At 36.6% G+C, this 24264-nt stretch overlaps 2 protein-coding genes across 8 annotated transcripts in view; one reads left to right on the forward strand and one right to left on the reverse strand.

Annotated features, from left to right (window-relative positions):
• The window catches only part of KLHL28 (kelch like family member 28), a 37220-nt gene extending 27529 nt beyond the window's left edge, over positions 1-9691 (reverse strand). The window contains exon 1 of one of the 2 annotated variants that reach the window (XM_007986582.3): positions 9551-9691. The gene's annotated coding sequence lies outside the window, so the exon portion shown is untranslated. Of the gene's footprint in view, positions 1-9301 lie in introns of both variants that reach the window. The other variant, XM_007986583.3, reaches the window with a different exon arrangement.
• A 179-nt stretch (positions 9692-9870) lies between these two features.
• Positions 9871-24264, forward strand: part of TOGARAM1 (TOG array regulator of axonemal microtubules 1) — a 115022-nt gene continuing 100628 nt past the window's right edge. For 3 of the 6 annotated variants that reach the window (XM_073010955.1, XM_073010953.1, XM_073010954.1), the window contains exon 1: positions 9875-12172. In XM_073010955.1, the coding sequence (XP_072867056.1) occupies positions 10127-12172 (2046 nt within the window). In that variant the 5' untranslated portion in view covers positions 9875-10126. Of the gene's footprint in view, positions 12173-24264 lie in introns of all 6 variants that reach the window. The other 3 variants (XM_073010957.1, XM_073010956.1, XM_007986574.3) reach the window with 3 other exon arrangements.

A 24264-nucleotide genomic window follows, 5' to 3' on the forward strand; every position in this document is an offset into this window, starting at 1 on the left:
CTGGCCACTGCACTCCAGGCTGGGCGACAGAGCCAGACTCCATCTCAAAAAAAAAAAAAAAAAAAAGAAAAAAAAGGAAGTGTATGTACCATAAAAAACAGGAAAGAACAGTGAGTAAAAGCATTAATTTTAGAGTTGGAGACACTTGGATTTAAGTCTACATTTTGCTACTTAATAGCTGGGCTATTTATTCTTAGCTTAAATATTCTTATTTGTAAAATTTGTTGTGGATTAATAGGATTAAATGAGAAGTATGTAAGGAAAAATAGATCAATGGAGAGCAGAAAATATAAAAGTAGATCATTTGATATTCAAGTTTAGACTATGATAAAAGTGGCATTTCAGCAAGGGAAAATAGAAACGTTTAAATGTGTTGAGATAACAGAATGGCCATATGGAAACAGGTAAAACTAGATTTCTGCTACATACCTACACCAACAGGATAAATTCCAAATGAATCAGAGGTATACATATGAAAAATGTAATTATATAAATATTAGAATGAAAGGGGGGTGAAAACATGTTGAAATGTAGTCCCCAATGCGGTAATATTGAGAAGAAGGGCTTTTAAGAAGTGATTGGCAGAGTCCTTATGAATGGATTGATCCACTTATGGATTAATGAATTAATGTGTTAGCAAATTAAAGGGGATTTATCACAGGAGTGGGATCAGTGGCTTTATAAAAAGAAGAGAGAGAGCTAAGCTAGCACACTCACAGCCCCCTCACCATGTGAGGCCCTGTGCTGCCTTGGGACTCTGCAGAGTTCCTACCAGCAAGGCGGCTCCCACCAGATGCAGCCCCAAGAAAGCTCGCACCAGATGTGGCCCCCTTGACCTTGGACTTCTCAGCCTCCATAACTGTAAGAAATAAATTCCTTATATTTATAAATTACCCAGTTTCAGATATTCTGTTACAAGTAACAGAAAACAAACTAAGACAACCTGAGATTAGGGAACAGTTTCCTAACTTTGAAACAAAATCCATAAGACATCAGTGAAAAAATAGGTAAAACTGACTAAATTTTAAAAACTTAGAATAAAGAAATTATAAGTAAAAATATAAATGAGACTGGGAAAAATATTTGTAGCATATATAAAATTTTTATCAGTAATTATAAAATATTTCTAAAATTCTCTAGCCCTACAGGAAAAATTGGTTAAAGAAATGAACAGATGTTTGTTAAAAACATAAATTGTTTTAACCATACAAAAATTGCTCAACTTCACTTAAAATCAAATACATTAATACATAGAGTTAACAATTTTCTCTTGACAGCATACTCTGTTGGTGAGGATGTGAGAAACAGGAAATCTCACTCATTGCTGTGGGAATAGAAAACGATACAAAACCTCTGGAGGTAAATCTGTCAAAATCTAGCAAAATTACATTTGGAGTTATCCTTTGACCCAACAACCCTACTTCTAAGAATCTATCCAAAAATTACACTGGCAAAAATGCATAAAGACACATTCAAAGGCTAATAATAATTGCAGGTCTATTTATAAAAACAAAAGAATATACTCATGTTTCTTATTCCTCATATTTGAGAGACCAAAAGGCAACTGACCAAGAATTTTAAAACAACTCTCATGTCCAGCAACGAAAGAATGGTTGTGAAAACTATAGAGCATCCACACAGTGGAGTACTATACAGCAATGAAAAGGAACGGGGAATCTCTGTATGGAATACTCTGCAGTGATCTCCCTGATCTAAGCAAAGTATGTTTAGTGTGTCACCATTTATCTATGAAAGGGAAGATTACAAATATACATAATCATTTCTATTAAAAAAAGGAAGTATTATACAATATGTACTTTTAAAAGTTACCTACAAGAGGAGGTATGGAATAAACTAGAGAAGGTAGAGATAGAAGGTAGACATCTTTGAATATACTCTGTTTTATAGATTTGATTGTGGAGTCAGAAAAGTATTTTATGTAATTATAAAGCACAATTAAATCTTAAAAACATGATCCATAAGAAATTTGAAAATACAAAGGAAGAAAATATGTACCTAGATAGTGGCCTTATCATACCATTCCAAATGACTTTAAAACAGTAATCTGATAGTCTCTATTGCAATATGCCCTAAAATATACATCTTATGCTATTTTCAGTAATTGCATTGTTGATGAGGACACTGTTTATTTGTATTGTGACACTGTTAATGTGTGCATTGTGCTATAAAGCAAATGAGTAATGATATGATATTCTATCAACCCTAGGGTCACTGTGATCTAGGATTCTTGGTATGGGAAAAAGAAGATAAAGATATAACACTAAGATGTTAATTACAAGCCTCATAGTCTGTATTTGAATAAATAGTATCAGAATAAATGTATGTATATAAATAACAGTAAATATTCATAATACATAATTTCTATATAATTTATAATATATAAATATTATATGATGTATATTAATATTAAATATAGCATATCAATATTATATAATATATAAATGCAATATAATATTATATAATATATACATGTAATATATATTATTATAAATATATATTAATATAATATATAAATATATAATATATAAAATACATGTGAGCTATACATACATATTAAATCTATGTAATATTAAGGAAATATATGTAATATTTCAAGGAAATATATGTAATGTATAAGTATTATATTTATATTTATATAAATATAAATGAAATACATGTAATACTAAGGAAATATATGTAATATTATTTTAAGGAAAAAAAAAATTCTATTTCCTAGCTCTGTCTATTGAAAAGGTCTAGAAACTGACCATCCCAGTAGCAAAGAACATTTCTAGCATTCAGATGTAGTCCTTAAATACCACTTCCCTCAAAGAGAACAGAACTCCTTGGGCAAATAGCTGATATTATGTCTGGGGCAGAAGATGTCAAGACAAATTTGGAATCTAAATCCTAGGTAGTGTAATCCTAGCACTTTGGGAGGCTAAGGTGGGAGGATAGCTTGAGCCCAGGAGTTTGAGACCAGCCTGGGCAATATGGTAAAATTCTGTCTCTACAAAGAAAAAAACGAACAAAAAAATTAGTTGGGTGTGATGGCACACGCCTGTAGTCTCAGCTACTTGGGGGCCTGAGCTAGAAGAACTGCTTGTGCCCAGGAGGTTGAGGCTGCGGTGCACAGTGATCACACAACTGCACTCCAGCCTGGGAGACAGAGTGAGGCCCTATCTCAAAATAAATAAATAAATAAATCCTAGATAGCAAGAAAGCTATCAAATACTACAAGAGTAGTATAAAAAATATTCAGGGGCCAAACTGAATAGGCTTTCACTAGTCAAAGACAGGACAAACTGATCATCAATAATAATAACTGCAATTGATTAAAAGATATCAGATATTTTAAATGCATGAGTTAATAATGATACTTAAAAAAAAATCCTAGAGGTCACCACTGGAGGATGCTAATGTACCAATTCATTATTTGAAACCTAGTAAACAAAGAGAAAGAATCAAACATTTATTATGCCTTTCCTATGCTAACTGTACTACTGGGTTTTGAAATAGATGAGTTTGTATGTTCTTGTTTTTTAAGAGATAGGGTCTAACTACCTTGTCTGGACTAGTCTCGACCTCCTGGTCTTAAGCGATCCTCCCACTTTGGCCTCCCAAAGTGCTGGGGTTACAGGCATGAGCCACTACACCTGGCCAAATTTCTCTTTTTAAAAGTATCCCTGTTAATAAATAGAGAAGGAATAATAGAATATTACCATTTTGCATCCTTAATAAATCTTGGGCATTGATTGCGAAGGGCTGTTTATATCACGAAAAGAGAGAGAGCTAGATAATTGGACCTTCTGATGGAAAAACATAACACCCATGAGTATTCTCACGTCCCACCCCCAACACACACCAAAGTCAAGCCAATTAAACTACAGTCAATTCTCTAGCTCCAACTATTAATTTACACAAAATATAGAAAATAGAAAAATCATGTTAAACAATACCAGAAAGATGCAATTAGCAAAAACATACTATGAAAAATCTTGTAAAATAAACTAAATTCTTCAACAAATAAGCTGCAAGAAATAAAGAGAATGCACCTATAAATTTAAAAGACATATCAATCAAATACAACCTGTGAACCATACACTTGTGTGTGCACCCACATGTTTAGAAAACAGCTGGAAATTTACACACTGACTGGATTTTAATATATTAATTAGTCACTGCTATTTTTTGTTGCTAAATAGTGGTATTGTGGTTGTGTTTTTAAGAGCTTTTCTCTTTTACAAATACATACTGAAATTGGTGTACAATGGTGTGATCATAGCTAACTGTAACCTTGAATTCCTGGGCTCAAGGGATTCTCCCTCCTCAGCCTCCTGAGTAGCTAGAACTACAAATGCATGCTACCATGCCTGGTTAATATTTTTTATTTTTCTTTTTTGTAGAGATAGGATCTCACTATGTTGTTCAGGCTGGTCTTGAACTTTTGGCCTCAAGCAATCCTCCTGCCTTGGGCTCCCAAAGAGCCGCGATGACAGGTGTGAGCCCCCATAATCAGTTGTATTGAAATATTTGTAGATGAAATAATATGTTGTTAGGATGTGCTGCAAAATAATAGGGGATGAGGGAATGGAAGGGGATATAGATGTCATCATGAGTTGATAACTATTGAAGATGCGTGATAGGTAAATAGATATTCATCATATTATTCTGCTTTTACATGTTTTTGAAATTTTGCACAGTAAGAGAGTTTTTTCTTAAACAACAGAAACATAAGGCACTAAATTTTGAATAAGACTTACAGTTTTAGAATCCTAAGTTCAGAGAGGTTAAATGAATTAGCAAGATACATAATTAGTAAAAAACGTTACTGGGACTAGAATGTTTTCTTAATCTTAGAACAATGCTCTCTACACATTACATTCAAAAAATTTAATGTCAAACAATGTCGACCTGCTTAAAATATTTACTGAATCAATTTATAATTGTTATCACTTCTCATAAAATGAAATTATTCTACAAAAGAGCATTTAGAATACCTTTGACTGTCATATGTACCAGTTAATGTTCTAAGCTTTTTACATGTATTAATTCCTTTCATCCTCAGAGCAACAATATAATAGGTGCTGTTATTATTACTTTTTCTGTAAAATTTTCTTTATCTGTAAATACTATTCTTTATCTGTAAAATTTTCATCTACTTAGGTTTATCTTCCAAAGCCATTACATATTTCTGTCTTCAGTCAAAACTGTAATTTTAAAGAACAATCCAACTTGTATTGCATATTAATTACTATGTATAAGTTAACAGAATTTCACGTCTGTTGCAAACAGTTTTTCAGTGGACAGGGATTAATTATGTAACTTGGACGCCTGTCATAACATGGATTCAGAAATAACACAGTTTACAGATAAAGAAATTTGAGGCACAGAGAAATTAAGTCCGAGGCAAGATTTAAACCTTGGCACTCTGTCTACATAATTCTTAAATATTCTATTACACTGACTCATTTATTAAATAAGCTCAGAATTTCTTAATTGTATTAAAATTTTAACTCAAACAAGAAATTAAAAATGTGCAGAACAGAAATACAAAGAGGATAGATCATTCACATAAAATCTTTATAAAATATACACACATTAGATACAAAAATACATCAGGGCTTTAAAATGAAATAAAGAAGGATCCATGGAACAATCATTGCCTTCTGGTATTTGTCTAAAAGCAGATTTGGTATAGCAGGTTTCTCTATATCCCTGCTATAGTTTTTGTTCTTTCTTTTTTTTTTTTTTAAACGATAAAACAAACACTTAATAGTATTCTGAATCTTGGTAACTGCATTAGTCAATATCGAATAAAAAGTATCTATTTGAAATTAAAACAAAATCAAACTTTCCATAGTCTACAGTAACTTAACTTTAGCCTCTGAAACCAAGTTAATAAAGGTCAAGTTGTGAGTTTAGTCCCTATCTACTTAATTGACACCTAAGCCACAAAACAGTGGTGCTGAAATCAGTTGGGAGGCAATTATCTGCCACCATATAAATATAGATCACACCCAGAGTAAATAAACAGTGAAGAGAAATCAAGATTACTACCAAAAAAAAAAAAAAAAAAAATTCAAAGGGACAGTTTTCTTTAAAAGGAGAAAATAACCGATTTATGAAATTAGGAGAATATTTTATCACATCTGCTCTTTTCTTAAATTTCTTTCCCACAGTTCAACTTTTCTCATAGGATAATTCAACTAATAATGGTATATAATTTTATCAGTGAGCCTATGGAACAAATTAGGATATTTTCCTTTTATCTGAGATTTGACTTTTATTATTACTTGACAAACAAAAGTAAAATTAGAAGCCTGTCAGAACTCTTACTGGATGTGGTAATGACTTTAGGAACTTGCTTTCTTCTGTGTTATTTCTGAATCCATGTTATGACAGGCGTCTAAGTTACATAATTAATCCCTGTCCACTGAAAAACTGTTTGCAACAGACGTGAAATTCTGTTAACTTATACATAGTAATTAATATGCAATACAAGTTGGATTGTTCTTTAAAATTACAGTTTTGACTGAAGACAGAAATATGTAATGGCTTTGGAAGATAAACCTAAGTAGATGAAAATATATCACTCATATACATCAAGAAAACTGACTCAATGCTGTAAAATAAGCTCATAATTTCTTAACTTATTAAAGTGTTACCTCAAATAAGAAACTAAAAAGATTTTGAATAGAAATCCAAAAAGGGTAGATTAAAATATATATAATCTTCAACCAAACAAGGATTGAAAGAAAAAATAATAAATTTAAAAATATATAATTAAATGATATATAATAAAACATATGAATAATGGAAAAAAATCTTAATTTTATCCTAAAGTTTCAACACTGAACTCCACCAAAACCTTCTCCAAGCTCTAAGCAAATGTGAGTTATACTTTCTTCCTCTATCCAATTACTCTTTTGTGGAAACATCCATAAAATGTTCCACAGTCCAAATGTAGAAGATGTAACCTCAAAAAATTCTTGTGAGGATTAAATGACTTAATATTTACTAAGTACCTAGCATGGTGCCTGGCACATAGCAAATACTCAAAACATGGTGTTATTATAATTGTTTGTTAATACTAATAGCAACTTTCATTTGCATAGCATTTCTTCACAATAACTTCTCAAACTATACAAAATTCTTACTAGTTTACAGAATTCACACTGATGTTCAATATTCCTGGATGTCTGTAAAATTTGAGTAAGAACATAGAAAAATCATAGTGATTCGCCCAGGGAACTACTATGTTATCTCTGATTCTGGAAATAAAGGAGGTTTTAGGGCAACTGTGTTTACCCTTAAGTTCAGCTAAAAAAAAATTAACATATGTAGCACACACATTCCTATAATTCACTAATTTAACTACACTCTTGAAATTATTGAAATTTTAAACTTGTTTTAGCTGAATTTGCAATTTTCAATGTATCCTTAACCACTTCCTTTTAACCTTCCTAGGTGTACTATTAATAAAACACCTGATAGTGTATTCTACTATTCTAAAAATTGATTATAAATTTGTACTCTCTCTATATATGAGTAAATACGAAAGGCTTTTTAAGTCAATATAAGAAGAATTCCTAGATTTCCAAAGTAAGATTTTAAAAAAATCTGCTTCGTAATAAACAGAATACACACTCAATGAATGAGATTTACGTTCCACAAAATAGTTCTAAAAGATAATTAGTAAGACGTGATGCTGATGAAGTCCCATTTCCTAAATATCCACTACGGAGACTAATGTATCTTCTAAGTCTTCAATCAAAGAGACAAAATATAACAGATATAAAATAAATTGCAATCTGTAATGTATAGTGATTCACAGGGACCTAAAAAACAGAATCAAAAGGAAGACTCATCTTGCTTTGTTCCCAGGAAAAGGGCATGATAACTGCTTAAGTATCCAAGTCTCTCATTTAAGACTTTCGAAGTCCTTTTCTGTGATTCCACGATTACCACACAACCTCTAGTTATTAACTTGGCTTCCCAAGTTCTTGGATACAAGAAAGAGTGCACTGGATTTTCAACTTGAAAATTCTGATTCAACATAAACTGGCACTGTAATGTGTACATCATTCTCTAGCTTAGTTTGAACTGGGTTCCTCAAGTCTGGGCAATACATGGGTCTACACATTTGAGCTTCTTAGGTTGGGACTATGAGAAACAGACACTTTCTCATTGACAACTGCTACAATCATTTCTTGTTTTTCACCTCCCTGTCTTTAACCTGTCCCTAAAATGAAACATGTTAGCCAAACCTAATTTAGGCAGATTCATTTAAACACGAAAATGGCTTATTAAAACCCAAGTAACAGCCTAGAATTTAAACCAAAACATAGGATGTGTATTTACACAGCCTCATTTATATTAAGTCTATTCCCCATCCCCACCCCCCAAAAAACAAAACAAAACTGATATTCAAATCGTAATTTAAGGCAAAAATTCAGAAATTATTTTTGCGCTTGCAACAGCTGGGAGCATTATTTATAAAGCTGTTTAGCATATGTGACTCAATTATCCCAAGACTTTAAAAAGTATTTAAGATAAATCCCACCTGGTACAGAGAAGGGTAGGAATACTTGCATTTGAAGTGCATAAATTTGGGTCTTCAAATGATAACTTAGACTTTTCGCACGAGTCATTCAAAAGTAATTGTATTAATTCTCCTTCAAAAAAAAAATCTCTCTTCCACACTCCAAAGCATTCAGGCTCACACTAGATACGCCAGCTCTTCCACTGTGTTCGTTTAAGTATCATTTATGATAAGGAGAAAATGCACACAAAATTCTCAGTTCGCCTAAAATAAATAAATGTCTACTATTATTCCTAAATCCACAGGGCAGAATTCTCTTAGAACCGTGATGCCAAGAACTTCCACCGCAAGTGAAATTGTCTTCGCAATCTCTATCTCTAGGAGACTGAAAGGCCGCAGAGATGCTTGAGGATCCTGCAGGGAGGCTAGGGCGGCAGACGAAGGGGGCGGAGGGAAGGGGAGAGTCCCACAGAGGAACTGCATTAGAAGGAAAGACTTTGATAACGTCTAAGGGAGAGGCGGTCAGCTACAGGGGGGGGGGGGGGGGAAAAAAAAAGACCTATTTCCAGATTATGTACGTTGCAAAGAAAACGCAAAGTGATGAGGGTAAGGAAACGTGGTCAAAAACAAACAAAAACAAACAAACAAAAATTAACCCTCTACGGCCGGAGGGTTAAGAGAAGTCGACAAAAGGAGAAAGGGGAGGAGGGCGGGGGCGAATAAAGGCCCCAAAGACCAGGAATTGAAAAAAAGTACCCGATTTGTGAGCTTGGCCGTGGTCCGGATCTTCTGTCCTGATAAGCAGATGGCAAGAGGAAAGGATCACAGTTACTCAGGGTGGCAGAGAGTAACGCGTTTACAAGGGTAACCAGCCCTGCACAAGAAGATGTCGTCTCTCTTTCCACCTGCTCCGCTCAGTCATTTGCCTCTTACTCTAGCACCAGTGGCATTCAGGCAAAACACTGCCAAAGTCTGCACCGCTGGAGGACAGCAAAAGGAAAATACCTGAGTCCCAGTAATCACACGGGAAGCGACAGGAGGAGGAGCCGCGGACAACTGGAGCCTGGGCTGGATCCTCACTAGCTCCGGTCAAACCCCAACTCTTACGGGTGGGGCGGGCAACTTCCGCCCAGAGCAAGGAAAGCGTCACATCCGTCTAATGTCTTCACCCCTCCTCCCTTCTCCGCTCTAGCTACGTTTGCAATGTTCTGACTTCCTCTTCCAGGAGACTTTGGCCTAGTCTCTACACCTGACGTGGACTACATAACCCAGCATTCATCACGGCAAGTGGATTTCCGGGTCAAGAGGTCCGCGCTGGGTACATCACCATGGAAGCAATCGGTTTGGTCACGTGGTGCCCTTGGTTGCGCCCGGTGGCAGCTGTGGGGTCTACGGCTCAGACGGGGGCCATTTTGCCAGAGGCTGCCTCCCGGAGTTGGGGGCGGCCTGGCGGCGGGCTGCAGCTGATCTTTTTCCTCTTCTGTAGCTTGGGGCTTGGAGAGGATCTGGAAGTCCGGGCTCCATCGAGCCCTTCGGAGACGGCAATGATGTCTTCCAACCACCGCCACCTGACGACCCTGCATGGCGGCTGCGCCCTCCGCGCTGCTTCTGCTGCCGCCCTTTCCAGTCCTCTCTGCCTATCGGCTCCAGAGCCGCAGTCGTCCTTCCGCCCCAGAGACTGATGATAGTGGAGTTGGGGGCATTATGAGAGGAGAGAAAAACTACTACTGCCGTGGAGCTGCGGGGGACCACGGTTCCTGCCCCACTACAACTTCGCCTCTGGCCTCGGCCGTCTTGATGCCCTCGGAGGCAGTCTCAAGCAGCTGGTCTGATTCTGGAGGCGGTTTGTCAGGGGGAGATGAAGAGGAGACTCGGCTCCTTCAACTCCTCCGCACCGCGCCGGATCCTTCTGAGGCCTTTCAGGCTTTGCAAGCTGCTTTGCCGCGGCGCGGGGGTCGACTTGGCTTCCCCCGACGCAAGGAAGCTTTGTATCGGGCACTGGGCCGAGTGCTTGTGGAAGGAGGTAGTGATGAGAAGCGGCTCTGCTTGCAACTTCTCTCAGACGTTCTCCGGGGTCAGGGGGAGGCAGGCCAGCTGGAAGAGGCCTTTAGCTTAGCACTTTTGCCTCAACTAGTTGTCTCGTTACGGGAAGAGAATCCAGCCCTGCGGAAAGATGCGCTGCAGATCCTGCATATATGTCTGAAACGTAGTTCTGGAGAGGTGCTAAGAACGCTTATACAACAAGGACTGGAAAGTACCGATGCCCGACTTAGAGCGTCCACAGCACTACTGCTTCCCATCTTGCTTACTACTGAGGACTTGTTGCTTGGTCTGGATCTCACCGAGGTGATAATATCCCTAGCCCGAAAGCTTGGTGATCAGGAGACAGCAGAAGAATCTGAGACAGCTTTCTCCACACTTCAACAAATTGGGGAGCGACTTGGCCAAGACAGGTTTCAATCTTATATTTCTCGTCTCCCCTCTGCCCTGAGGAGACACTACAATCGCCGCCTGGAGTCCCAGTTTGGAAGTCAAGTTCCTTATTATTTGGAACTTGAAGCCTCTGGATTTCCTGAAGATCCCCTTCCCTGTGCAGTGACTCTTTCCAACAGCAATCTTAAATTTGGGATTATTCCTCAGGAGCTGCATTCACGATTATTGGATCAGGAAGACTATAAGAACCGAACCCAGGCCGTCGAAGAACTAAAGCAGGTGCTGGGAAAATTTAACCCTAGTTCTACTCCTCATTCTAGTCTTGTTGGCTTCATTAGTTTGCTATATAATTTGTTAGACGATTCTAACTTCAAAGTGGTTCATGGCACACTTCAAGTCCTGCATTTACTGGTTATTCGCCTTGGAGAGCAGGTACAGCAGTTCTTGGGACCAGTTATAGCAGCTTCTGTCAAAGTACTGGCAGACAACAAGTTGGTAATCAAACAAGAATACATGAAAATCTTCCTCAAGCTAATGAAGGAAGTAGGACCTCAGCAGGTGCTTTGTTTACTCCTGGAACATCTCAAACATAAGCATTCCAGAGTGAGAGAGGAGGTGGTGAACATTTGCATCTGCTCCCTGCTGACCTATCCTAGTGAGGATTTTGACTTGCCCAAACTGTCCTTTGATCTTGCCCCAGCTCTTGTAGATAGCAAACGCAGGGTACGCCAAGCAGCTTTAGAAGCTTTTGCCGTATTGGCATCATCAATGGGCTCAGGTAAAACCAGCATCCTTTTTAAAGCTGTGGATACTGTTGAACTGCAAGATAATGGAGATGGAGTGATGAATGCTGTGCAGGCCAGATTGGCTAGGAAAACCTTACCAAGGCTAACAGAGCAGGGATTTGTGGAATATGCAGTACTGATGCCATCTTCTGCCGGGGGTAGATCAAACCATTTGGCACATGGAGCAGATACGGACTGGCTTTTGGCTGGTAACAGAACTCAGAGTGCACACTGTCACTGTGGTGACCACGTAAGGGATAGCATGCAAATTTATGGATCTTACAGTCCAACTATCTGTACCCGGAGGGTATTAAGTGCAGGAAAAGGAAAAAATAAATTACCGTGGGAAAATGAGCAGCCTGGAATCATGGGAGAAAACCAGACCTCCACTTCCAAGGATATAGAGCAGGTATGCTTCTCTAATTTTCTTGAGTCGAAAGTGTGAAGAATTTAAATGAAAATAAGCCTGCGATGACTGAAGGGTGAGTCTGCTTGAGGGAAACATGTTATGCTTTGTTTTAAATCAATTTTAAATCCACTGAATGTTGATGTGGGTACTCATTATAATGGTACAGATCACAAAGGACCATTTAATAGGCTTCCTGCTTGATAGATTTAATTAAATTTGAGACACGTGATATAGACAATACCTAGATTCAGTTTGAGTTTGTTACTGTGGCATGTCAGTTTATCTCATCATACAACAAACATTGAATACCTAGTAGGTGCCAGATAAAGAGCTCAATTCTGGGAATGAAGATGAGGACAGTTTCACACAGTTTAGGAAAAAGGTCAGACCTAGGAATTAGCAATTAACAAATTCGCTAAGTGCTGAAGTAGAAATATAAAGACTGCAGGAATACTGAAGATAGAAAAAATAATTCCACTAGAAAAGTTTAAAAAAAAAAAAAAAAAAAAAGCATCCACAGAAGATGCGACATTTGAACTGAGATTTTACCCCCGAAGATTTTATTTAAAAAATTCCAAATCTATAGGTAACAGTACAACGAATACCCATATACTTCATCTGTATCTACCAGTTGTAACATCTTGACGTATTTCCTCCATATTTGCTGAACCATTTGAAAGTAAATTGTGGATATCTTGAGATTTCACTCCTAAATATCTCAGCATGTATCTCCTAGGAATGACATTCTCCTTTATATCCATAAATCATTATTGCACCTCAGACTATCAATAGTAATTCAGTAATATGTAGCAGACAGCCTGTACTTAAATTTCCCCAATTGTCTCCAAAAGTGTTTTATATTTCTTGTTTTACTTTTATCATCCAGGATCTAGTCAAGGTTCATGTGGTTAATGTTCCTTGTAATTTTATCTAGAATAATATCCTGCTTGTTGTTTGTTTGTTTTTTCATGGCTTTGGCCTTTTATAAAAAGAGTTTGGGGTAGTTTTGTAGAATGTCCCAAGTTTTAAATTTATATGTTTACTTGATTAGGTTCAAAATAAATATTTTTAGGAAAATATTACATAGGAGATACATATATATGAAGGAGAAGCTAAGTAGTGTGAACTTCACAGTACATTACATTATGAGGCAAATGATATCAGGTTGTCCCATCACTGGTGATGCTTTATTTTACTGTTTGGATAAGGTGGTAATAGCCAGATCTCTCCATTGTAAAGGTATATTTTCCTCTTTAGAATTAGCATATAATCTTAGAATTAGTATATAGAATTAGCATATAGCATAATAGTAAAATGATACTTGGAGACCGTAAGAATACCCCAACAACTTTTCACCCACTGTGTTTAGCATCCACTAATGGTCTTTATCTGTATTATTTATTATACTGGGGACTTACAAATTGTAATTTTTTTTTTGTTTTTGTTTGAGATGGAGTCTCTCAGCTCATTGCAACTTCTATGTCCTGGGGTCAAACGATTCTCCCACCTCAGCCTCCTGAGTAGCTGGGATTACAGGCGCCCACTGCCATGCCCAGCTAATTTTTGTATTTTTAGTAGAGACAGGGTTTCACCATGTTGGCCAGACCTGTCTCAAACTCCTGACCTCGTGATCCACCCACCTCAGCCTCCGAAAGTGCTGAGATTGCAGGCCTGAGCCACCGCGCCCAGCCCAAATTGTAATTTTTAAATTACAAAGGCCGGGCAGGGTGGTTCACACCGGTAATGCCAGCACTTTGGGAGGCCGAGGCAGGCAGATCACCTGAGGTCAGGAGTTCGAGACCAGCCTGGCCAACATGGTGAAACCCCCATCTCTACTAAAAATAAAAAAATTAGCTCGGTGTGGTGGTACACACCTGTAATCCCAGCTACTTGGGAGGCTGAGGCAAAAGAATCACTTGAACCCAGGAAGCTGAGGTTTCAGTGAGCTGAGATCGCACCACTGCACCCCAGCCTAGGCAACAGAGGGAGACTCTGTCTCAAAAATAATAATAATGATAATAACAAATTAATTACAAAAAGAGTAATTTAAAAACATTGTAACATTTCTTCTCTATCTGCAATTCTTTTTTTTCTTGTATATGTAATAATTATGTATTATTTTTTGTTACTAAATTTTTTTTAACTTTTTTGTGCTAAAAGTGTCCCAAATTTGACTAGTGACTGGCTCCTGTGTCCTTTTAACATGACTGTTCTTTAGTCTTTGAGCACTTCCTTAACATAACATTTGGGATGATTTCTTGAGGCTAGGAGTTCGAGACGAGCCTGGGCAACATAGTGAGATCTCATCTCTACAAAAATAAAAAAACTTAGCCAGGCATGGTGGTGCATGCCTATAGTCCCAGCTACTTCGGAGGCTGAAGTGGGAGGATTGCTTGAGCCCAGGAGTTCCAGGCTGCAGCAGTGAGCCATGATTGTGCCACCGCACTCCAGCCTGCTCAACAGAGCAAGACCCAGACTCAAAAACAAAATGAAACAAAACAAGAGTAACATGATGCTTAGCCTTACTTTGGTTTTTTCTTGCTTCAGACTTGGAATCAGCCATTTTTTCAGAAGTCCTAGTACTGCCTTTTTATTGGGCAGTGGTATTTGAAAACAAATGTCTGAGTATAGATTTGCTCATTGCTATTTCTTGCCATTGTGGTTTCACCCTTTCAATGGACAGAACCAAGGAGTATCTGTTTTTTGTTCGCTTGTTATTTAATGCATTTATATTAATACCTCCAGTTCAAAACTAGTACTACAGGGTTCTTTCTCATCTTCCTTTATTCCATATTTGAATCTCCTTTGTTCATAATAAAATCCCTGCTTCCCAACACCAGCAATATTTATTCATATGCTGTATCCTACAGTAACCCTCCCCTGCCAAAAAAATTGCTAGACCAGTAACAGCAACCAACTACTTGCTAAATAAATTTTAAGATTTCATTACAGTTCTTTTTGTGTTTAGAATTATTCCACAGTCAGAATTTTGTGGTCAAACTTTTCTTAAATTAAGTCTTTTGTCTACATAATTACTATTCAAACAGTGTGATGAAAGATGAATAGGCACTTGCTAAATGTGGATAGAGCTCAGTGAATTTCAGACTGAAGGAATAGCGTGTTTAGAGACACTGATTATATGAAAGAACTTAGTAAATTAATAAGAGAATGGGGAGTTTTTGCACAGCAGACACAAGGGGCCTAGTGGGAAGTAGCAGATGATACTGGAGATGTAGATAAGGGTAAAGTATGGAGATAATATCTTGAAAATAATGAGTCTGGACCTTCTGCAATAGACCTCAAATGGGAGGAGGTGAATTGAGTGTTCTCTCTGGTTCCTTCCAATCCCAAAATGTGTAGATTTTTTGGAAATAATTTTCAGATTTATATAATCTGGTTATATGTTATTTCCTTGTATTATAAGCATTATCTGGCAGTGATGATTTTTTTTAAGCATTACTCTTAAGACTGCTTGTCATGTGTCAAGTCTAAGATGTCAGTGTATATATTATTAAAAAGATTCTGGTGCTGGCCAAAGCAACAAGAATCTGAAGATAAGTGCATTTCTGAAATGCCAGCATAGACATATTTTGCTTTTGAAAGATGCTGTGGTGAAATAAAAACTTTACCCAGAAATCAAGTTGTAATTACTTGTTCAAAAAAGGTCTTAGAGGAATTATTTTAATAGAGGACAGGGAATAAATATCTAAACAGTTTATGTGTGCAGGTTTTAAAAATATATATACATACATATTTTAAATTATTGGACTTTATTTTTTATTTATTTATTTATTTATTTATTTATTTATTTATTTTGAGACGGAGTTTCACTCTGTCGCCCAGGCTAGAGTGCTGTGTGGCGCAATCTTGGCTCACTGCAAGCTCCATCTCCCGGGTTCACGCCATTCTCCTGCCTCAGCCTTATGAGTAGCTGAGACTACAGTAATTCTTCTGCCTCAGGCTCCTGGACTCAAGAGTAGCTGGGACTACAGCTACTACAGGCACCCGCCACCATGCCCGGCTAATTTTTTTGTATTTTTAGTAGAGATGGGGTTTCACCGTGTTAGCCAGGATGGTCTCTATCTCCTGATCTCGTGATCTTCCCATCTTGGCCTTTGCCCAAAGTGCTGGGATTACAGGTGTGATCCACCGCACCCGGTCTGGACTTTAATTTTAAAGCAGTTTTAGGTTCTCAGCAAATTTGAACAGAGAGTACAGATAGTTCCCATATACCCCTGTCCACACAAGAACAACCTGACCCACCTCATCCTGTACTTTAGGGGTACATTTGTTATAATCAGTGAACCCATATTAACATATAATTATTACCCAAAGCCCATAGTTACATTAAGGTTCACTCTTGTGTTGTACATTCTATGGGATTTTGGCAAATGTATCCATGTCTTATGTTCAGTACATTCTATGGAGTTTTGACAGTGTATCCATGTCTTGTATCCACCATTATAGTATCATAACAGTAGTTTCAGTGCCCTAAAAATTCTCTGTTCTTTACCTGTACATTCTTCCCTCCCTCACCCCATTCCCAACCCTTAGCAATCAGTGATCTTTTTTTCGGTCTCCATAGTTTTGTCATTTCCAGAATGTCACATACTTGGAATTATACAGTATCTTGCATTTTCAGATTGGTTTCTTTCACTTAGTAAAATGCATTTAAGTTTTCTTTATGTCTTTTCACGGTTCCTTCCTTCCCCCTTCCCCTTCCCCTTCCCCTTCCCCTTTCCCTTCCGTTCCCTTTTTTTTTTTTTTTTTTTGACAGCGTCTTGCTCTGTCGCCCAGGCTGGAGTACAGTGCAATCTCGGCTCACTGCAACCTCTGCCTCCCAGGATCAAGTAATTCTTCTGCCTCAGGCTCCCAAGAAGCTGAGACTACAGGCTCACACCATCATGCCCGACTAATTTTTTGTATTTTTAATAGAGATGGGATTTCACCATGTTGGCCGGACTGGTCTTGAACTCCTGGACTCAAGCAATTGCCCACCCTGGCCTCCTGAAGTGCTGGGATTACAGGCACGAGCTACCGCGCCTGGCCTATCAGATGTATCTTTTGAAAATATTTTCTCCCAGTTTGTGTCGTGTCTTCTCATTCTCTTGACATTAACTTTCTCAGGGCAGAAGTTTTAAAATTTTAATAAAGTCCAGTTAATAAGTTTTTTCTTTCATGGATCATGCCTTTGGTATCATATCTAAAAAGTCATCACCATACCCAAGATCATCTAGGTTTTCTCCTGTGTTATCTTCTAGGTATTTTATAGTTATACAATTTACATTTAAGTCTATGATCCATTTGGAGTTAATTTTTATGAAGGCTGTAAGATCTCTTTCTAGATTCATTTTTTCACATGTGCATGTTCAGTTGTTGCAGCACCATTTGTTGAAAACACTGTCTTTTCTCCATCGTCCTTACTTCTTTGTCAAAGATCAGCTGACTGTATTCATGTGGGTCTTTTTCTGGGCTCTTTACTCTGCTCCATTGGTGTGTCTATTTTTGCCCATAACACATTGTCTTGATTACTGTAGCTTTATGGTAAATCTTGAAGTTCCATAGTGTCAGTCTGCTGACTTTGTTGTTTTCCTTCCATGTCGAGTTCACTCTTCTGGGTTTTTTGCCTCTCAGTATAAACTTTAGAATCAGTTTGTTGATGTCCAAAAAATAACTTGCTGAGAATTTGGTTGGGATTGCATTGAATCTATAGATCACGTTGAGAAAAACTAACAGGTTGACAATATTGAGTCTTCCTATCCACAAACATGGATTATCTCTTCATTTATTTAGCTCTTCTTTGATATCTTGCATTGGAGTTCTATACGTTCCTCATATAGATATTGTACGTATTTTGCTAAATTTATAGTGAAGTACCCTACTTTTGTATGCTAATGTAAATGGTAATTTTTTTTTTTAATTTCAAATTCCACTGGTTCATTGCTGGTATAGAGGAAAATGCTTGACTTTTGCACATTAACTTTGTGTCCTGCAAGCTTGCTATAATATAATCATGTATTAGTTGCAGGAGGATTTTTTTGTTGTTGTTAATTCTTTGAGACTTTCTATGCAGACAATCATGTCATCTGTGAACAAAGACAATTTTCTTTCTTTCCAATCTGTATACTTTTTATTCCTTTTCTTACTGCATTAGTTTGGACTTCCAGTATGATATTGAAAAGCAGTGATGAGAGAGGACATCCTTGCCTTGTTTCTAATCTTAGTGGGAAAGTTTTGAGTTTTTCATAAATATGATGTTATCTGTATGCTTTTTTGTAGTGTTCTTTATAAAGTTGAGAAAGTTCCCCCTGTATTCCTAGTTTACTGAGAGTTTTCATCATATATGGATATTAGTTTTTGTCGAATGCTTTTTCTGCATCTATTGATATAATTATGTGATTTTTCTTAAACCTGATGATGTGATGGGTTATATTAATTGATTTTCAAATGTTGAGCCAGCTTTGCATACCTGGGATAAATCCCATTTGGTTGTGGTGTATTATTCATTTTGTGTATTGTTGGATTCAATTTACTAATATTTTGTTGAGGATTTTCACATGTTTGTTCATGGGTGATATTGGTCTGTGGGGATTTTGTTTTGTTTTGTTTTTGTTTTTGTTTTTGTTTTTTTTCTTATAAGGTCTTTGCTGGTTTTCGTATTAGGGTAGTGCTGGCCTTGTAGAATGAGTCAGAAAGTATTCTCCCTGCTTCTATATTCTGAAATTAATTGTAGAAAATTGGTATAATTTTTTAAAAAAATGTTTAGTAGAATCCATTAGTAAACCCATCTGAATCTGGTGCTTTCTGTTTTGGAACGTTATTAATTACTCAATTTCTTTACAGATACAGACCTAGTCAAATTATCCTTATCTTCTTGTATGTGTTTTTGCACATTGTGTCTTTCAAGGAATTGATCCATTTCATCTAGGTTACCCAATTTATGAACATAGAGTTGTTAACAGTATTCCTTTATTATCCTTTTAATGTTTATGGGATTTGTAGTAATAGTCTCTCTTTCATTTCTGATATTAGTAATTTGTTTCTCTGTTCTTCTTAGTTAGCCTGACCAGAGGCTTACCAATTTTATTGATCTTTTCCAAGAACCCGCTTTTGTTTTTGTTGATTTTCTGTTGATTTCCTGTTTTCAGTTTCACTGATTTCTATGCTAATTTTTTATTTTTTATTTTTCTCCTGCTTACTTTGGATTTAATTTGCTCTTCCTTTGCTAGTTTCCTAAGATGTGCATTTAGATGATTGATTTTAGATCTTTCTTCTTTTCTGATATATGCATTCAATGCCATAAATTTCCTCTTCTAGGCACTGCTTTCACTGCATACCACAAATCTAGATACATTGTATTTTCATTTAATTCAAAATATTTTAAAATTTCACTTGAGATTTCTTTGACTTATATGTAACTTAGAAGTGTGTTTAATCTACAAGTATTTTGGGGTTTTCCATCTGTATTCTGTTCTCACATTGCTGTAAAGAACTACCTGAGACAAGGTAATTTATAAAGAAAAGAGATTTAACTGACTCACGGTTCCTCGTGGCTGGGGAGACCTCGGAAACTTACAATTATGGCAGAAAGTGAAGAGGAAGGAGTCACCTCTTACATGGCTGGAAAAGGAGGAAGAGAGGGCAAAGAGAGATGACATACAGTTTTAAACAACCAGATCTCTTGAGAACTCACTATTATGAGAACAGCAAAGGGGATATCCAATCCCATGATCCAATCATCCCCCAGCAGCCCCTCTTTCAACATTGAGGATTACAATTTGAAATGAGATTTGGGCCAGGCCACAAACCCAAACCACATCACCATTTTAATTTGGTCTGAGAGCAGATATTGTATGATTTCTATTCTTTTAAATTTGTTAAAGTGTGTGTGTGTGTGACGATAGAACGTGGTGTTTCTTAGTGTTCCATGTGAATTTGAGAAGAATGTGCAGTCTGTTGTTGGATAAAGTAATCTATAGATATCTATTATATCTAGTTGATTGATGATGTTGTTGAGTTCAACTCTGTCTTTACTGAATTTTCTGCCTGCTGGATCTGTCCATTTCTGATTGAGGGGTAATTAAGTCTCCAAATATAATAGTGGGCTTGTCTATTTTTTCTTGTAATTCTATCAGTCTTTGCCTCATTTAATTTGACACTGTTGTTGAGCATACATTAAGAATTGTTTTGTTTTCTTGGAATATTAATCCTGTTACTATTATGTGATACCCCTCTTTATCCCTGATAACTTTTCTTGCTCTGAAGTCTGCTCTGTCTGAAATTAATATAGCTACTCTTGCTTTCTTTTGATTAATGTTAGCATGGTGTACCTTTCTCCATCTCTTTATTTTTAATTTATATCTGTCTTTATATTTAAAGTGGATTTCTTGTAGACAGCATATATAGTAATTACTTATTTAAGTTCCTCAATAGGCTCTTGGAAACCATGACTTTCAGTGAAATGACATACAGTAAGTCCTCCAATAATGCTATTTTGTTCAACATCATTTTGCTATAATGTTGATGAGAAAAACAAATTGTTTTTGTTTTGTTGTGCTTAAAGTGGCAGTCTTGAATAACTTATCGGTGATGTTAAGTGAGAACTTATTGTACTTGGGTCTTGTTTTTTGATCACTCTGACAATCTCTGTCTTTTAATTGTTAGACATTTAAAGCATTTATTGATATAGTTGGATTAATATCTACCATAACTGTTGTTTTCCATTTGTTGCTCATGGTCTTTGTTCCTGTTTTTGTCTTCTGTTTTTTGGCTCCTTGTGGTTTTAATTGAGAATTTTTTTTTTTTTTTAATTTATTTATTATTATTAAACTTCAAGTTGTAGGGTACATGTGCACAACGTGCAGGTTTGCTACATATGTATACTTGTGCCATGTTGGTGTGCTGCACCCATCAACTCGTCATTTACATCAGGTATAACTCCCAATGCAATCCCTCCCCCCTCCCCCCTCCCCATGATAGGCCCCGGTGTGTGATGTTCCCCTTCCCGAGTCCAAGTGATCTCATTGTTCAGTTCCCACCTACGAGTGAGAACATGCGGTGTTTGGTTTTCTGTTCTTGTGATAGTTTGCTAAGAATGATGGTTTCCAGCTGCATCCATGTCCCTACAAAGGACACAAACTCATCCTTTTTTATGGCTGCATAGTATTCCATGGTGTATATGTGCCACATTTTCTTAATCCAATCTGTCACTGATGGACATTTGGGTTGATTCCAAGTCTTTGCTATTGTGAATAGTGCTGCAATAAACATACGTGTGCATGTGTCTTAATTGAGAATTTAACATGATTCAGTTTTCTCTTCTTTCTTAGCATATCAATTATACTGCTGCCTTTTTTTTTTTTTTTTTTTTTTTCTTAGTAGTTTCCCCAGAGTGTGCAATACACATTTACAACTAACTAATCCACGTTCACTTTCAGGTAACCCAAGTACCTTATAATAACAGAATATACTTCACAGGTAACCCAAGTACCTTATAATAACAGAATATTCCTAATTTCTTCCTCCTGTCACCTGTTTAATGCTGTCATTCATTTCATTTATACATAAACACACAGACACACACAGAAGCATACATAATCAAATACATTGTTGCTATTATTTTGAATGGTTTTCTGTTAGATCTGTTAAAATATGAAAAATAAGTTGTTTTTTTTTTTTAACCTTTACTTATTCTGCTCCAGTGCACTTCCTTTATCCAGGTTTCTGACCTATATAATTTTCCTTTTCTCTGAAAAACTTCAGTGTTTCTTACAAGGTAGATCGTACTAACAACAAATTCTCTCGATTTCTGTTTGTCTGAGAATGTCTTTATTTTTCTTCAGTTGTGAAAGATTGTTTCCCAGGGTATAGAATTCTAAGTTGATGTTTTGTTTTTTTTTTCTCTCAATACTTTAAATATTTCATTCCACTTTCTTTTTGTTTGTATGGTTTCTGAGAAGTTAGATGTAATCCTTATCTTTGCTCCCTTATAGGTAATTTTTTTTTCCTTTAGCTTCTTTCAGGATTTTTATTTTTGATTTTTTGTAGTTTGAAGATGATATGCCTAGGTGTAGTTTTTCTGGCATTTCTCCTGGTTTTTCTCTGAGTTTCCTAGATCTGTGGTTAGGTTTCTAACATTAATTGGGGGAAATTCTTAGTAATTATCGCCTCAAATATTTCCTCTGTTCTTTTCTATATTCTCTTCCTAGTAATCCAATTATACATATGTTACACCTATTGTAATTTCCCCACAGTTCTTGTATATTCTCTTCTCTTTTTTTCAGGCTTTTTTTCTTTAAGTTTTGGAAGTTTTTATTGTCATATCCTCAAGCTCAGTGATACTTTCCCCAGCTATGTCCAGTTTACTAATGAGCCCATTAAAGCCATTCTTTCTTTCTGTTACTATGTTTTTGATCTCTAGGTTTCTTTTGTGTACTTTCTACTTTTCTACATGTTGTCTACTTTTTTCACTATAGCCCTTAGCATATTAATTATAGTCTTAGAAAATTCCTAGTATGTTAACTCCAAAATTCCTGCCATATCCGATGCTAGTTATGATGCTTGTTCTGTCTTTTCAGACTTCATTTTTCCCTTTACTGTGCCTTATTATTTTTTGCTGATAGGTAGACATAATATACTAAGTAAAAGGAACTGTGGTAAATAGTTCTTTAGTAATGTACTATTAAGGTGTGAGAGGTGGGGAAGTGATCTATTGTGCTTTAATTACACTTTTGATGAGTATAATTTTATGGTTGGCATAAAATATCTTAGCATTTTAAAAAAGAGAATTCCTGATACCTTTACCCCTTTCGGTGTGTGTGTCTGGAAAAAAAAGTTAATACAACATTTCTGCCGTATCTGATACTGGTTCTGATGCTTCTTCTGTCTCTTCAGACTTTGTTTTTACCTTTTACCGTGCCTTATAAGTTTTTGTTGACAGGTAGATGTGATATACTAAATAAAAGAACTGTGGCAAATAGGTCTTTAGTAATGTACTATTAAGGTGGGGGGGGGGCGGGGAGTGTTCTTTAGTGCTTTAATTACACTTTTGATGAGTGTAATTTTATGGTTGGCTCTCCCAATTTCTTCAGCATTTTAACAAAGAGAAATCTTGTTTCCTTTACCCCTTTCTGTGTATATTTTTTTAAATACCAGAAAGCAATAATTTTGCTTAAAATTGCTAAATGATTGAAAACAGAATTTTTGCCCCTTTCTGTGTATGTTTTTATTAGCCACTCTCACATAGATCAACTGAAAACATCCAATAACTGCGTTATACTGGAATTAATGAACTCAATGGATGCTCTACCAGGTGAAAGCCTAATAAACATAATGTAAAAATAAATACTAAGTTGAAGCAAGTTTTATTTTCTGTTAGAGGGAATAGCTATGTCTAATGTAAGTTAATAGATTGTATTAGTTTTAGTGTCTTTGAAGGTCAGTGTACATCTTGTTAAAGGATTTAGGTTCCACATTTTCTCCATATTCCATATTCTTTATTTCCTAAACTGCCCTTCCCTTTTTTGGGGGGTGGGGGGCAGTGGTGGGTGAGATGGAGTTTCACTCTGTCACCCAGGCTGGAGTACGGTGGTGAGATCTTGGCTCACTGCAACCTCCGCCTCCCAGGTTCAAGCCATACTCCCACCTCAGTCTCCCAGGTAACTGGGATTACAGGTGCGTGACACCACTCCTGGCTAATTTTTGTATTTTTCGTGGAGACAGGGTTTCACCATGTTGGCCAGTCTGGTCTTGAACTCCTGACCTCAGGTGACCTCAGGTGATCCGCCTGCCTTAGTCTCCCAAAGTGCTGGGATTACAGGTATGAGCCACCACGCCTGGCCTCCCTCGCCTTTTTTTTTTTTTTAATGAAGTGAGTTTGAACCATTTTTTTTTTCCTAGTGACTCAGAACAATACAGTTTTGGTATTAGGATAACTCCTTTTTTAACAATATAAGGACATTGGATATAATATTTTGGTAGTACTGAGAGTGTCATGATTTATAAAATCTTAGTGAAGTCAACTGGTGACTATATTTAGTTTTCTAGCCCTGTTTATAGATTTTTTCAAAATTACGAGATATGGTAAAGATAAA

This window comes from Chlorocebus sabaeus, chromosome 24 (genome assembly GCF_047675955.1).
Source record: "Chlorocebus sabaeus isolate Y175 chromosome 24, mChlSab1.0.hap1, whole genome shotgun sequence".
Lineage (NCBI taxonomy): Eukaryota > Metazoa > Chordata > Mammalia > Primates > Cercopithecidae > Chlorocebus > Chlorocebus sabaeus.